We start from the raw sequence: 16141 nt of genomic DNA, 5'->3' as shown, positions 1-16141 counted from the left end.
CCTTTGCACCAGTTGTCGCACTAGTGGTCCCTATTTGGACAATCCCATAAGAAAACAATGGGATTTGCCAAATAAGGAACCAAAAATTAAGAATAGTGCCACAACTGGTGCATGCGTTCCTATTATGGATTAATCAATTTTGAGGATTATAACAAATTTTATTGTGGTTTTCACAGCTGTTCTAAGAAGCAGGAAGTAAAACCTTTCGCTTGATATATAAAGTCCACCCACATGCCTTTTACTTATTTTTTTAAAAATAGTTGTTCTTATGTATGGCGACAATTGGTACACTCACCCTACGCCATTTGATGACTGTAGGGACTTGAAAACTTGGAAAAAAAAAGTTATAACAGTTTCTATGGATTTTTCAGGCATATTTGATATAACTGTAGCTTGACAAGGGGCAAATTGTGGCAGACAATGTCATATGCATTTCAAAGTACAAGTATGTACAAGTACAAGTACAAGGCTATGATATAATACCTGAACTGTCGAGTGGTACGCGGATGTAAGGCATGTTTAATCAAAAACCATTTCCTACTGTTCAAAGCAGAAATCATTCACCGGTATTTTGCCATTACTCTTGTGCAATTTTAAGTAGGCCTTAGCATCATGCCAGGTTGTTTTGAACATAACTTCATGCAAATATGCTCTCACTGGTATGCAGAATATTATAAACCTTTAATTATTGCAAAAAAAAAGTTTAGTTCCAAGGAGTTGATGAAACAATGCACCATGCGTCTCCATATGTATGTATGCTTATATGATAAACATGTTTAAAACTTGTAGGCATAAAGAGTATTATATCTCCAAAAGTAATGAAATTACCAATTCGGCGTCTACGACTAGAAGCGCATTAACTTATTCATGAAATATCTGGAAGACACCATTAGGCTAAATCGTATAATAAAAGTATTATTTAAAAAACGCACCTTAAAACGATTTTCGCCACTGTGCATCTCTCCATCTAGGGCCCAATTCCTGGGCGCATCAACGAGTTTACTGCTATTCCATTCAATCCCAGTACGTTGTAATCTTCACATATACGTTTTTCAACCTCAACTGGTTACTTTGAGATGATTTTTTCCACTGTCAAATTTTCATTTCAACCAACCATTATCCGGATTATCCGGACCTTGAGTTGAAATTTTACTTTGTGCTGCTTCTGTCCGACGTCCACTCGATGATTTACTTTGTTCTGGGTTCTGTTCTTTCTGGGAAATTCAACTGGGTTTCAATTTCTTCAAAATCGGAAAATTCTTCTAAATTTTTACCTGAAAGTATTATTGCCGTCGATACAAATTATTGCAATGGAAGTCAATAGTAAAATAATATCTAAAATCTAATAAAAATGAAACTAAAATCAAAATTAACAGATATAAGAGATGTGAAATAAATTGTATCTCACAATGAAGTCATAATTTTGTACTCTTTTTAGCAGGCTTGACAAAATGACACATATGTTACCAGACCAAGCCCCCACATGGTGACTTAATTATCATTAATTATTGTAGTATCTGGTACTTATCTTTGGCAGCGATGGAAAATTATAGCTCCAGTATTTTATTATACCTGGCATAATAAATTTAACGTTTTCATGCGTGCATACAAATGCACACGATAACCGACAGATATTTTCTCATTTCGTTGGATTGAGTTAAGCGGTGCATAAAATATCACTGCGCGCTGTATGAACCTGTAGAAAACAAATGACTATTTGTCTCAAACAGATTATTATATCCAACGCGACACTCTCTCATCTATTCTGAAATAGCATACATGTGATAACAAGATAATTAGTGTCTGAGAAACGCAATTATTGAAAAACTAATAGTGATATATTTTATCCCTAGATTAATTACTGATAACACACTCCCATATGAGTCGTGTTCTTTAATAGATGATTCGAGTTGTTTTTATTTCGGTTCTTCTTGTTATCATGTATGCACCCTGCTGGAAAAATCTCAGAAATAAAATCAAAACAAGTTTTAAATAAATTCTGAGCGCACGGAGCAGAAACCATTCTATCAATCAGTTGTACGGATCTAAAATATATATAACATATTCATAAACAAAATTTCTGTGACAGACGTCAAAGTGTTATGTAATATAGAAGAAAGTCTAATGTAATAAGCAGCACTCGTCACATTCCCTATTCCATAACGCTTTCATAGGAATACTATTCGCGTTTACCCAAGCATTAACCTATATGTATAGAATAATTTATTAATCAATAATCTTACAGTTTGGTAAATAACAACACGCTGTTTTCGTGTGCTGGCACCATGAGGAATGCAAATGAGAATCAACGTAAATGCGTGATCTCTATACGTTCGCCAGCGATGATTCAGACTAATCTCAAAGTACCATCATCAACCCGACTATTATAATAGTTTTCCCTTGACTGATGACGCCCAAGCCAGCGTAATTAATTTTTGTTTTCAATTCCACTCTTTTCCATTGCCAACAGAGAATCAGCCAGAAATAAGCAGTATTTACGATTGATTGGAATCACACACGTGCTGAACACGGCGGAAGGAACGCGCTTCGGTCAGGTGGACACCGGTCACAGCTACTATCGGGACATGTCGGGCGTAAGGTACGTCGTAGGGTTCCGCTCCCTTACATATATCTTCCAAAGCTTCCAAGCTTCAAACAATTAGGCACCGTTTGCACCCCAAAACTCTTTCGCACTTGCACTTTCGTTATCCTTTTTATGGTTGACTAGGCGCAATCAGCGGTCATTCAACGCCGAGAAATGGTCCCATTTCTCAACATAAACAAAGTTTGAGCCTTTGCAAAACGTCAGCTGAGAAATGGATTCACAGAGCCTCGGTGTGGATGACAGCGTGCGATGAGTTCAGGCCGCCACCCGTTGACAATTTCTAGATGCACTTTCAGGTACATGGGCTTCCCCCTGGTCGATCAGCCATCGACCGACATCAGCCGGTACTTCTACATCGCGTCCAAGTTCATCGAGAACGGAATCAATAGCGGAGGTAAATTGGTTTGTGAATTATTGCACGTTGGAGAAGTATGGAAACTGGTAATTATGGTAATTGCTGGAGAACGTGTTCGAAGTAATTTCCATAATTTAGAAGACAAGTGACAATAAGTACTATAGTGCATCATTTTTTTTAGAAGTTATCACATTTATTACAATTGACGCGCAAAGCTGTAAGATAGGAAGAAAGCACAGGGCTTGAAACTAGAATACTTGAAGTAAATTTCACACGATTTAGATTTTTACAAATCAGAGCTTTAACTCTATGATCTGTTGAAATCTTGATTTTATAACAGGAATGAGCGACACAACATGCGCAGATCTGAAAATTAATATTTATTACAGCAAGTAATCCACCCTCCATGTTTCAATCCGCGTTATATTTACTTTAGTAAAAGTGTTTCTTAGTCTACATTGTTTGAAAAAAAAAATTTTTCACTCGTTATTTTCCCGAACTCTAATTAATTTGGGTAACCAACATTGATAAAGGATCAACAAATATATAGGATAAATAAAAATATAGGAGAACAAATATTTTGTGCAAAAATAGAAAAAGTTCTTTACAATTTGGTCAGCTTTTTAAAACTGTAATACACTTTTTGGAATCCCAAGATTGGGGATTCAAAATTCCCTCAAATTCTTAATTCACCTTAAAAATTATGTTGCTTTCTCTAGAACCTCAAAAATACTATCACATAAGAAATCAGAATATCAAGAATATCAATTATGAAAAAAAAACAGTGGGTGGGTGGAATTCATTTGTACTCACTGGATCTGATATAGATTTGAAGACCCAGTGGAGGCGCAGGGTATTTTGATAGCCTGAAGTTTTGCGCAAGGGATGCGACCAGATGTCAGAGAGATCTGGCTAATATGTATCCCCTAATAAAACTTTTTCATTTAACAGATGGATGCATTTATTAATAAATCCAAAAAATGAGAGAAAATCAACAACAATCTGAGAAAGTTATATTATTCCGACATCCCTGTTAAAAATGATACATCATCAAAAGATGGCACACAGAATTATTCCAGAATCCGTTGGGGTCGGTTTTCCCTGGAAAAAGTGACCATGCACAAATTTTAGTCAAAACAGGTCGTGTGACACTTCAAGCTTCATGATTCCACAAAGCAATGATCGGAATGTTATTTTTAGGGTTCCTGCCTGAGAAACCCGGTCCAATCCGGCCACTTTCCGGAGGACTTCCGGAATGGCCATTTCCTAAACTGAACCAAAATAGGTTGTGTGACACCTAAAACTTCATGATTCCACAAAACAATGAAGGGAATCATATTTTCAGGGTTCCTGGGCCACTTGGGCTCAATCCAACCACCTCGGCCATAATCCGGGGAACCTCCGGAATAACCGTCTCCTAAATTTAGTCGAAATGAGTCGTGTAATACCTTAAACTTAGAAATAATTTCTCAAAAGAATGATAATAACAATATTATAAGGGGATCCTGGGTCACTTGGATTCAATCTAGTCACACCAGATCTTCGGATTCAGACAGCAGTTTTCAGTTTTGAAAGCCCTTAAAAACAGACCTCAGTGATGGAAAAGCTGAAATTGAATTAAAATTTGTCGTGTGACACCTCAACCCGAGTAGACGAAAATAGCTCAATAATATTAAATGTTGATAAGAAAGCAAAATGAGATGTGAACATGATTGATATAAGAGATCAGACGACAATATCAATATTTTGCACTAAAATATCATGAGGAAATCAAGATATGTTAAAGCCTGTCCACGTTAAATTTCGGACACCCATCATACAATGCGATTTTTAAAAATTTTCACAAACCACCGAGAAGATCAATTTACACGACAGATGAATCTCTCCGCTTTACGTGATGCTTTCAGCATGTTTTCATTCTCGTCCAAATTGATAAAATGGCTACAAATCAATTAGACATTGTCTAAGTGTCCGAAATTTAACGTGGACAGGCTTTATTTGTAATAAGTGATCGATATCATGTGCCATTAGTTTGTTCTTATCCATAGCATATCTTAATATTCAAATGATATTTCGGTGCAAATTTTTGATTTTGTTGCCTGTTCTTTTATCTCAAATATCAATCAAGTTCATATCATGTTTTGTTATTCTGTTCATGGCTTTAGCCCAGGAAACAACATGATTTTACAATTCAAAGCTGAAAAATTATATTTTTGCAATTCCTGATCATAATATCTGGTTTACAGTTCGTTTTTGAGTGATAAAACGGCCTACTTTTCCATACCAACGAAATGGATGCTTTAATGAACATTATGCAACTCAAATGGGTTGCATAATATTCATTATTACACTCATTTGGGTGCTATAATGAAAAACCAACACCAGAACAGTCGTTACGTGACTAAATTTTGCTAAATTAGCTTGGGTAAGTGCTCAAATAGTGTATTCTATGCGCTTCGTAATAAATTAAATAGTTTGGCGGTCATGATATCCAAAATTTCCAAAGGCAAGTACATCTATCGCTTCTGGGTTCATTGAACTTTGCAATGCGGTACGGTAACATGGAATCTGATTATTTTCCGCAGTAACATAATTTATTGGCAAGAATGATTATGTGGAGAAAATTAGACTACAATTTTGGAACAAATTTATCAAATTAAAGTCCATTTTTCGTCATTGCAAAAAATAGCGTGTGCAACTCGTTGCAAAACTCGATTTTTGCAACTTGTTGCACAAACTACTATTTAAGGGGCTTAGGGACTAAAAGGTCATCTTTCTTGCAAATTACTTGGGAATGAACCCAACTCATTATCCACTTGTACTTAATTCACCTTTTGTCCCTTTCGATCTTTTGTCCTTTCGACCTGTTTTCCTTTCGACCTTTTGTCATAGATTTATTTTAAGGTCTACTGGGCAACTTGTGTTCAATCCGATCACATTGGCCACATTCCGAAGGATCTGTGGCCATTTTCTAAATCGAGCAAAAGTACGTCGTGTGACCCAGCTCAATCTTCATGATTTCACAATGCAACGATTGGATTGATATTTTCAGCAGTAATGAAGCAGTTGTGTTCAATCCGGTCTCCAATCTGAAGAACCTACAAAATAGTTCTAAATTGAGTCAAAACAGGTCGGGTGACGCCGCAAGCTTCATGATTTTACAAAGCAATGCAATGATGGGAATGATACTTTTTGGGTTCCTTGGCGACTTGGTTTCAAATCGATTAGACTAGGCTTGATTTTGATTTAGAAATTGCCTATTCTGTTCTCCGGACTGTGGCCAATGTGACCAGATTGAAACCAAGTGGACCAGGAATTCCCTTACATATATTTCTTATCATTGTTTTGTGAAATTATGAAGCTTGAGGTCTCACACGGCCTATTTTGACTTAAATTTGTGAATTGTCACTTTTCCCAGGGATTCTGGAATAATTCTGGAACCGTACTGAGAATTGACCCAAATCCAGATCGAATGCAACTTGTTGCGAATGGATAGGTCTAGAAATATGATTTTTATTTTTTATTTTTGAAACTCCAAAAAACAGACGGGACGGGACAGAACAGGGACGGAAAGGTTAACAAGCTTTTTTGCTGCGCCTATCATGCATCCCAAAAACCTATATTTTGAAGCTAACGAATGTTCTTTCGATTAAGAACTCATGATACCCACAAGCTCAAAGAATAAAAGGTCGAAGGTCAGAATGTCGAAGGACAAACGGTGAGAGGTCAAAAGGTCGAAAGGACAAAAGGTCGAAGAATCAAAAGGGCGAAGGGACAAAAGGTCGAAATAAAAAATATATCTTAAATTTAAAGAACAAATGATCAAAAGAAAAAAGTATAGTGTCAAACGGACGAAAGAATATAATGTCGAAATAAAAAAATCTGTGTCAAAAGGTCGAAGGACAAAAGGTCGAAACGCAAAAAGTCGAAGGACAAAACGCCGAAAGGACGAAACAACGAAGCAACAAAAAATAAAAATTACAAAAAAAATAGCTGAAACCAAATGGTTGAAGGGACAAGCGGTCTAATTGGTTGTTGGACAAAAGATCGAAGGGTATAAGGTCGTCAAGTCGTTGAAGAGTCAAATCTTCAAAGAGATAGAAGGTTAAAATTTAAAAAAAATGGGACTGAACGTTGAGTTGTAATCAATCATTGTTTTGCACATATACAAAATTATGTATAATTATTTCTGTTTCACCTGATAATATTTTAGACTGCCATTTTGAGTTTCTCATATCCATATTTATTTGTGTTTTGTTTGACCATGGAGTATTCTTCAGAGCTATACTGTCAAACATCCAAGAGTTGATGTTCTATGACTCATGGAAGCAATTAAAAATATTTTCTGTATTACTGTGATGGTCCCTTCAAACAGCTTTCAATAGATTCCCTGTTCCACATCTCAATATTTCCATTAGTCGATGGTCCCTTCAATATCGACTCATTGTCAAATCAATATTTTCATTAAAGTTTTGTGAGGCTTGATTTAGGCCAATACAAATATTCAATAAGCATTTTGTCCGACTGATCTCCGAAACGTCAAGGGGGGAGGGATATTAAAAAATAAATATTAAAATGAAAATAAAATAAAAAAAACTCTTCGGATTTATTAAAGAATGTTTTGAAAATCCTCAAAATAATCCGAATTTTATTTTGTTGCCCCCTCAAATTTTTTTTTGGCAAAAAAATCGAGGGGGAGACAAAATAGTTCTTAAATATTTGTATCGGTCTTACTTCAATTTTAATTCCTAGAAACTAGATCTTTACTAATTTTCATCAAAATTATCATAACAAAATATCATATTTGAGTTAACACCTTCTAGTGATATTCATATTATTTTTATGTGCGCAAAATCGATTTATTTTAACGGGAGTTGAATTAGTTTCGAATAATATATAAACGAGTAAAATAAATTAGGAAACGTTCACAAATTCCATAACAATCCATGATCCATTTTTTATGGAATACTGACATATAATGTTCTACAATACGTAATACGTATTTATAATACGTATATTTTATCTAATGTTTAATCAATTCCACTAACGTCATATTTAAAAAAAAATGATATAACTCAACAACGGAAAAAGATACGAAAAAAGCGTCTTGAAAAGCCACAAAAGTCTTAAGAATGGACAGTCATGAAAAATAAAAAAATAAATCTGCAGCTTTAACACTTTTTATTCGTTATATCATCATCTATCACCCTATTGCAAGTTTATCGAGAAAAGATGCATTTTTGGCAAAAACGATACTTTTAAGAAAAAAAAAATGTTGTACACAGTTGTTCTTGATACTCGGGCCCTTGTTATAGAGCTATCAAAAAATCACATTTTATAAAAAAAATTATTTTCTTTATTTTGCGGAATATTGTAATTTACATGTTCTACAAAATCGTAGCGCAGCTTATTCCAATCAACTTTGCTGTATAAACTTTTTCTGTAGCTTTTAATCTCACTAATTTTTAGCAATTTTATTTTAACTGCCGTAATCTGGCAAAGTGACGTATACGCCATTTTCCAAAAATGGTGTTAAAAAGTAGAGTAATTGTACCAGTTTTAACCACCATAGTGCCTAATTTGGCCAACCCTGAAAAATGCATATTTTCCACAAACTATAGATCAGTTTCCACAGCGAAGAAGCATAAGGGATATATCTCCCGTTACTACTAATAAAATCCCGCGAAAGTTCCTTTATTTTTGGATTTATGCGAGAAACTGGCCAAATTAGGAACATAGACTTCAAATGTTAAAAGAAAATATTTAAAAATTATTTGGAAGACGTGACATTTTCGATTTATGACCGCCTGAAATACTATAATGCATTGCCTTGATCAACCGTATCAGTTTATCCGGGAATTCGTATTTGTGCATTAGTTGCCATAGCTGATCTCGAACGATTGTTTCATGTGCGGCTTTGTAGTCAATGAATAGAAAATGTCTGGGCACGTTGCATTCGTGGCATTTCTGCAATGTGACGTTTAGCGAACACCTGGTCTATAGTAGGGATCCTATAATGAGAGATATGCAAATACTTTTCCAGGGGATTTAGCAACGCTGTTACTTTTATTAGCAAACGCTTCCAGCACTTGCCGCAGCGTAAAATGTTGAAGCTTGTATATGACTTTGCATTTGATAACAATTTGGAATATTAAATTAATGATTTTGTGTGTGTTTATTCTACGTGAAGTTAAACGATTTACAATGATATGGAAATGCTAATATCATCTTCCAAACTTAGACGTACATGTTCATGATAGAATTAGAGGCGAAAGTATGTTTGGAATATGTTTGTCTATCCACTTACAGTGTTTAAATAAGCATTGTCACTAAAATAAAAGTGTAATACAAATAAGTGAAACACGACACATAAACTAGATTACTTCTACTTGCGAAAGTAAAACAAATTCTCGCTTAACTTTTCAAAAGGTCCTAAGTAACATTTTTTTTATGAATTAATTTGAATACTGCAATCAATAGCTTTCATGTTGTTCTGTTAATTGCGCTATTCAAATTAATTCATGAAAAAAATGTTACTTAGGACCTTTTGAAAAGTTAAGCGAGAATTGTTTATTCGATACAACTTTTCTTAAAATCTTTCATAACAACCACCTTTCAATCTGCAACAATAACAACGTTCATTTGGCTCACATTTTGACAGTTCTCAATGCTCTATTGGCTCACAATGGCCGCTTTCGCATATCTCTCATTATTGGATCCCTAGTCTATGGTAGTTGTGTAACGAGAATAGCTACTGCTAAAACTGTTGATAGCATATCCCGAACTCAAGTACAGATTCAATGACCTAGAGAATATATCGAAACTATCTCACGATGTCTGGTGACATCTCAGGAGATGTAATGCAGATATTAAAATTTTTATTAGGTAACGTAAAAAGCTTTTCTGCAGCAGTGTATAAGAGTAAAACTATGAAAATTTCAGAATGTACACGGTTTTTTCCGGCATTTTCCCCTAAGACGCTCGAAAATAATTATTAATTCAAAATGTACTTTATTCGGATTTCTGAACTATGGTCAGTTTTTAATTCATTATTTTAGTGATTTTTGCCTTTCTCGTACAACAAAGTTGAACCAGAAGGCTATAATTTCACTCCAAAAGCCAAATTTTGATAGAAGGCTCGGAGACCCATAGTGTTATATACCAATCGACTCAGCTCGAAAAACTGAGCACATGTCTGACTGTGTGTGTGTGTGTGTGTGTAGCCTCAGGAATTTTTTATTGTTAAACACGTTTCATATAGAAGGACTTGACCGATTCGAGTGCAACTTGTTTCATTCGACGGAGAAACTTTCCTAGTTGGACACTATTGTTTTTGTTTGCTAATAACTCATTCGATTTGAATAATATTTCTATTTTTCTTTTAACAAATACGCTGTTTACATGCACACTTTAAGTCATTAATCAATTTAGCCATGACGCAATCCATTAGGGGAATTGTGGGTAAAACCGACACTGCGGGTAAAACCGACACCACTTCAAATCTCTGATTTCAAGTGATTATCGGACAGAATTTCAACACACTTTGAATAAACGTTTGATTTTTTGTATTTCTGGTCATTTTGTAACTGGCGGAGATGTGTAAGAGTCATAATAAACAGACAATTAGCATTGATCACCATTGAGGAGGTGAGTTATGTAAAATTTTGGCTTCGGTGTATAAGCTTTTTCGACAACAATTTGTTGATTTTCAGTATTTAATTCTTTTCTGATCCATAATTGAACATCATTTTCTGTATGTTGTGGAAAAATAGTTAACTTTTCTAATTATTAACATCCACATGTATCTCATCATTATTATGTTATCAGTTGGGGTAAAATCGACACCTGCCATCGAATCACGAAATACATCTGTTTTATTAGACTTATCATTCGCATAATATCATTCAAGTACTTATTGGAAAATAAGGCGCCGAGGGGTATAACTTGATCATAGACTGATTACATACCATATCGTCATTGGGCGTGACAATAGGTCTAGTGGGTAATATTGGGTCATCAAGGAAAAGCCTATAGGTCGGATAACAATAGCGCTCAAAGAAGAACCGTATTTTTAGGCTTATTTTGTTCTTAGACATGTACAACCCGTTCTCTAGTGTTGTTCTCTCGTGATCCATTTTCACCACTGTAAACATGTGGCTTGTCACGAAACTGGTCATTTTCATTTCTTGTCATAACTGCACCATACGCATTTATTTTAAATCGCCGTTATAAACAACTTTTTAAAATAAGTAAAATTTAAATGTAGGTCAATATTTACAGTAGTTAGTAAATTTGTTACTAACATTCTTATACTCTATATATTTTTCACTCGACTTACTAAAGTAACTAAATAAAATATGATATGTGGTGATGATTTTAAATATATAAAATTTTGTTCAACCATCGTTTATGAGTGATCCCTAAACGTTAATTTCATACACAAATATTAAAATGAATGTTGTTAAACATTTTCTATTATGTTGTAACATCATTTAGAATTGTTATGATGTTCAATTCCATAAAGACTTGATGTGTCGGTTTTACCCTTATGTGGTGTCGATCTTACCCGCACCCCAGCTGTTTGGGCTGGAAGATGGACTGTTCGCGTTTTCATCATAAATCAAATTCTATCAAGAAATATTGTCCTAAGACCTCATGGACTGATGCATGAAGAGCCAAAGTATGTTTGTATGAAATTTCTAGACCGGAAAATTGCTTCATAGATTGGGGAACTGTAAAGTTGCTTAAGGTGTCGGTTTTACCCACTTTTCCCCTACTCTCATAATAATTGCTTAAAAATTACTCAATTATTGAGTAATTTATAAGCAGCGTGATAGAGTTGCATTAAATATTTTAACCGCCAAGGTGTAGGCAATTAGCACAGCATTTACAACATTAATTCGAATCCAACATATCGAATCGAGAAAGGCATAATCACCACTTGGGGATAAATTTGGGTTTTTATCTTTAAAATAAGTCCATTACTTAGTTGTTGTAATTAGTAAAAAAAAGTTAGGGTTACAATCGAAGCCGTAGCGTGGATTCCAAGCGCCCTAAGGTTACTGAGTTGCAAAATTTTACATTTGAAGAGTAAGTAAGACGTAAGTAAAGTAAGTAAGATATAAAGAGTTAGTAGATTACTGATGCTCCAAAATTTGGAGTCCAAATGACAGTCAATATTCGGTACTATGTAGATAACAGCCCCTAAGACTTGTCATAAGACGAGTTTATACAATCCCAAAAAATGTTGCGCAACAAGCGAGTAGAAGTAAGCACCGTAGTAAATGTACCTAGATAAGTACCTAGATAAATTATTATACCTTCGCATAGTATAAATAGTGTAAGCTGCGATCATTTTTTCAAGTCGAGTCAAGTACGAGACACTGAAGACGGCCTTACTGTTGAGGTCAAAATACGTATCTGTCAAGATACAATTAAGTGGTGGAATTCAATGGGATTGTATAAACTCGTCTTATGACAAGTGAAGACATTCCACTAAAAAGCTCAAAATAATTTTCTTAACAATATCTCAATGGGTGGGAAAGCTTTCGTCCAAGTACTAATTTGTAAGGAGAAAGCTCATTTTCATTGACTGACAAGCAAATTGAGGGAAAAAACGCCCAAAATGCTGAGCACCACTGCAATATACCATGGGTCTATCACAGGTTAATTTTTATTGTGATCCTATAGCATTTACATAAACTTAGTGTACAAGTAAGGCAAAAAGTGAAACTTCTAAAATTTATATAACTCACGTGTAAAATCGTGTAAGCACAAGCTTCAACCGCTAGACAAGAGTAAAGATACAGCAGTTTTAATGAACTAATAAGTTATGTGCGCCATTTTGCGCCGGAGCAAGCTACACGATTCCAAAACACCCCAAGAAAAGTGCCAGAAACATAGAAAAAAAAGTTATGTTCAAAAAACTGATTTTATGGACCTTTCACAGAACGCGTCACATATCTCGTGCTATATAAGTCTTTGGTATGGGGCATCTTTGGCAAAGTGGCCTGAAATACCATCGGCTACAACTTTCCTGGCTCATATCTGGTTTCGATAAATAAGTAAAAGTTTTTATCTCACTTTTAGGTAGATAAATCATTTCAAAGATTTTCTCAAAAGAAGGTGCTTTTCATATATAAACATACAGCGAAAAGCGAAAGAAACATAATGTTGAGGCATTTATTCGATTCTGAGTGGTTGAAATTTCTATCAAAATCCGAAGGGTTCGTAATATCAACTCAAGACCAATTTGGATTAGATTATTATTTTAATGAATCGTGAAAAAACAAAAAAAAAACACCTATTATTATCAGAGAGCTTTCTTCTCCAACCGATTTAATGTCCTACTAAAAATTTTGATAACATAAATAATTGGTTATCAAAATCCATCGATGCAGATACTCCTATTTAGCAAAGCTGTTGAATGAGTGCCATTATTTCAATTACGCACCCTCGTTTAAAACTCTTTAATTATTATCAGCCCCCAGTAAAAAAAGCCTAATTTAAATTATATCTACCTATCGAATATTCAACAGATTCACCTTTTATCACCAATCATATTTTTTTAAATACTTCATTATTAAAGTGATTTTAAGTATTAATAATAAGTACATTACTGATACTAGAGATGGTCGGGTTTCGGGTTTTCAAACCCGAAACCCGACCCGAACCCGAACCCGACGGGTTTGGGTCGGGTTCGGGTTTGGAAAATTAGAACAATGTCGGGTTCGGCTCGGGTACGGGTTTGTGAGATGATAAAATGTCGGGTCTTGGTCGGGTACCAGTTTAAGAAATAAAGTATTGAATATTTTTTTATTCGCTTCTGGTAATTTTAAAGCTTGTTTGTTGTTTGGGCCTATATCCTTTTGAGTGTAATGAGAAATTAAAAATATCTAGTTTGAGTTTTCCGCCAAAAATTTTGTTCGGGTTCAGCTCGGGTTTAAGACTGCAAAATTGTCGGGTACAGGTCAGGTTCGGGTTTGATAAGATTTTTCATACCGGGTTCGGGTCGGGTCCGGGTTTGAAAGGAATTTCTAAATCGGGTTCGGGTCGGGTTCGGGTTTACAAAATGTGAAACCCGACCATCTCTAACTGATACCCAATCATACACCCTTCTGGTTTGCTGGATTCGGAAATGTTGCTGGGTCCAATGTGGCCAAAACGGAATTTTTTTCGGTGTGCTTCTGAATGAAAGCAAAAAAAAAACTTACTTTCTAGTATAAATCATACGAACAAAAAGATCCTCATAATATGAACTGTCTCGGCTTCGGGTGTAGTACCTTGGTAATTGTGATAGTGGCCAACATGGAAATCAAACTACACGATTTTCAAATAAGTGTTTTCTCATGTATCTTCGGTTCGGTTCCAGAAATACCAGAATAACCGGAATAGCCGTCAAAACTAAGACCAAATTATTTGACATATTGATGTGGGATTACTAAAAATTAAGCATATGCGGTATTTCGAAAAATTTCGTTTCAGGTGGTTCGAAACGAAATTCCGCGGAATTTCGCGGAATTTGAGCATGGCGAAATCTGATTTCTTGATTTCGTTTCGTTTCGTGAAATTTCAAACATTTCGCTAGAAAAAGCTAGCTTCTAACGAAATTTAACGGAATTCCGCGGAATTTCGAAACAAATTTAAACTTAAACCATACTTTATATTATCAAAAATTTTGGCTGCGCCGCTGAACATAATCGTGAAGTTGTTTTCAAAACTTAAGATTATACAATATTCCTATCAACGCTTACTACATAACCACATTCTTAGTCGACAAATTCGTATGTAGTTTTCTTCTATATGATTGCGGAAACGATCATGTGGATGCTGGTCATGGGACGGCAGTTAGTCCGGGAGAACACGAAGTGAAAAAAATCTACCTCGCATAGCAGAAATTTGTTTAACCAGTGTGCAACCGATCATGTTGATGCTCTGATCACGCCAACTAGTGTGGGAGAACGTGAAGTGATAAAACTAATGTCTGTATCGAAGAGCACAAAATTATTTAGTGCGGGATCGATCGTGTTGTAGAAGATTATTAAACGAAACACATTGATCTTGAGTTGGATTGATTTGAAACACAGTTTTCGTCTTCTTGTTTTCAAAATAACTTCGTAATACATATTTTGTCGCTTACCAAGGGGCTTCACACGAATTACCTTCTCAACTAACCAACGATTCCTTTCTCGTAGCGCTCACGAAGATGCAGAGCATTCCTTGGTCTCTTATAACAATGAGTGTTAAACTAATTTTCCTCTCCTAATCCTAAATTGACTATAAGCACGTGACCAGTATCATTATTGGTCATGAATTGGAAACACCGAAGCAAGTATACAATAAGAATAACTTTTTTGTATCCCAAGAATATTATTTAATTGATGAGCTGTGCATATTTGCTGTTTCTCGGCCAATCATGATTAGCAACTACGATGTGTACAGTTAATCAAGCTAATAAGCTCTTCTTTGAATATTTGCACAATATGTAAGCAGATCCGTAGCGTGGACTGCTAGCGCCCTTGGCGAAACCATGATTTGGTGCCCCTCTTTTTATTATAAAAATCGGAAAATTTAACAACAATTTGACAATTTGAAATGCATCAACAGTAAAATTAGAAGGTTTAGTGGTTTAAAGATGCTTTAAACATCATTCAATACTGTGAAGAGAACAAGAACTTTTGTTCCTGAAGTTCATTTGAATTGCAGAATGTCGATACTTTTTTTGATTATTTCACAAGTTATTTAAGCGACCTTCCAGAGCCGTGCTGGAAGTTCATTAAAAATGTTAAGGTTTTTTTTTCAGAGCCTACGCACTGCTGGGTCTAGTTGGGTCAATAAAATCTAGCTCTGAAATGCGACGGTCGATTATCGGAATCGTTATCGGACCTATTCGCGTCAAGGAAAATCCAATTCTGGAGTGGGTCTGACGGTGTTTGGAAACCACTTCTGGACCTAACAGAGTTAATAAAATTTCACTCTGGGGTGAGATGGTTGAAGGTCAGAGTTTCTACCGGATCTAGTCGAATCAGGGAAAACCATTTTTTGGAGTGGGTTTGTTGGTGGCCGGGAGTTGCCATAAGTAAAATGTAGCTTTGGACCACTGAACCCAGTTAGGACAAATTAAATCAAAAATAACTGTATGGTGTGTAGATTGGTTGGTGGCCGAAATCGCCAACGGATCT

General features: G+C 35.3%; 1 protein-coding gene across 4 annotated transcripts in view; it reads left to right on the top strand.

Annotated features, from left to right (window-relative positions):
• LOC134213588 (dual specificity protein phosphatase 3) overlaps positions 1 to 16141 on the top strand; it is a 112233-nt gene that overhangs the window by 90415 nt on the left and 5677 nt on the right. For 3 of the 4 annotated variants that reach the window (XM_062692791.1, XM_062692789.1, XM_062692788.1), the window contains exons 3-4: positions 2471 to 2599; positions 2890 to 2999. In XM_062692791.1, coding sequence (XP_062548775.1) covers positions 2471 to 2599; positions 2890 to 2999 — 239 coding nt within the window. The remainder of the gene's footprint in view (positions 1 to 2470; positions 2600 to 2889; positions 3000 to 16141) is intronic. The other variant, XM_062692790.1, reaches the window with a different exon arrangement.

This window comes from Armigeres subalbatus, chromosome 2 (genome assembly GCF_024139115.2).
Source record: "Armigeres subalbatus isolate Guangzhou_Male chromosome 2, GZ_Asu_2, whole genome shotgun sequence".
Lineage (NCBI taxonomy): Eukaryota > Metazoa > Arthropoda > Insecta > Diptera > Culicidae > Armigeres > Armigeres subalbatus.
Note: the sequence above shows the minus strand (reverse complement) of the source record. Positions and strands in the feature narration are given on the sequence as shown.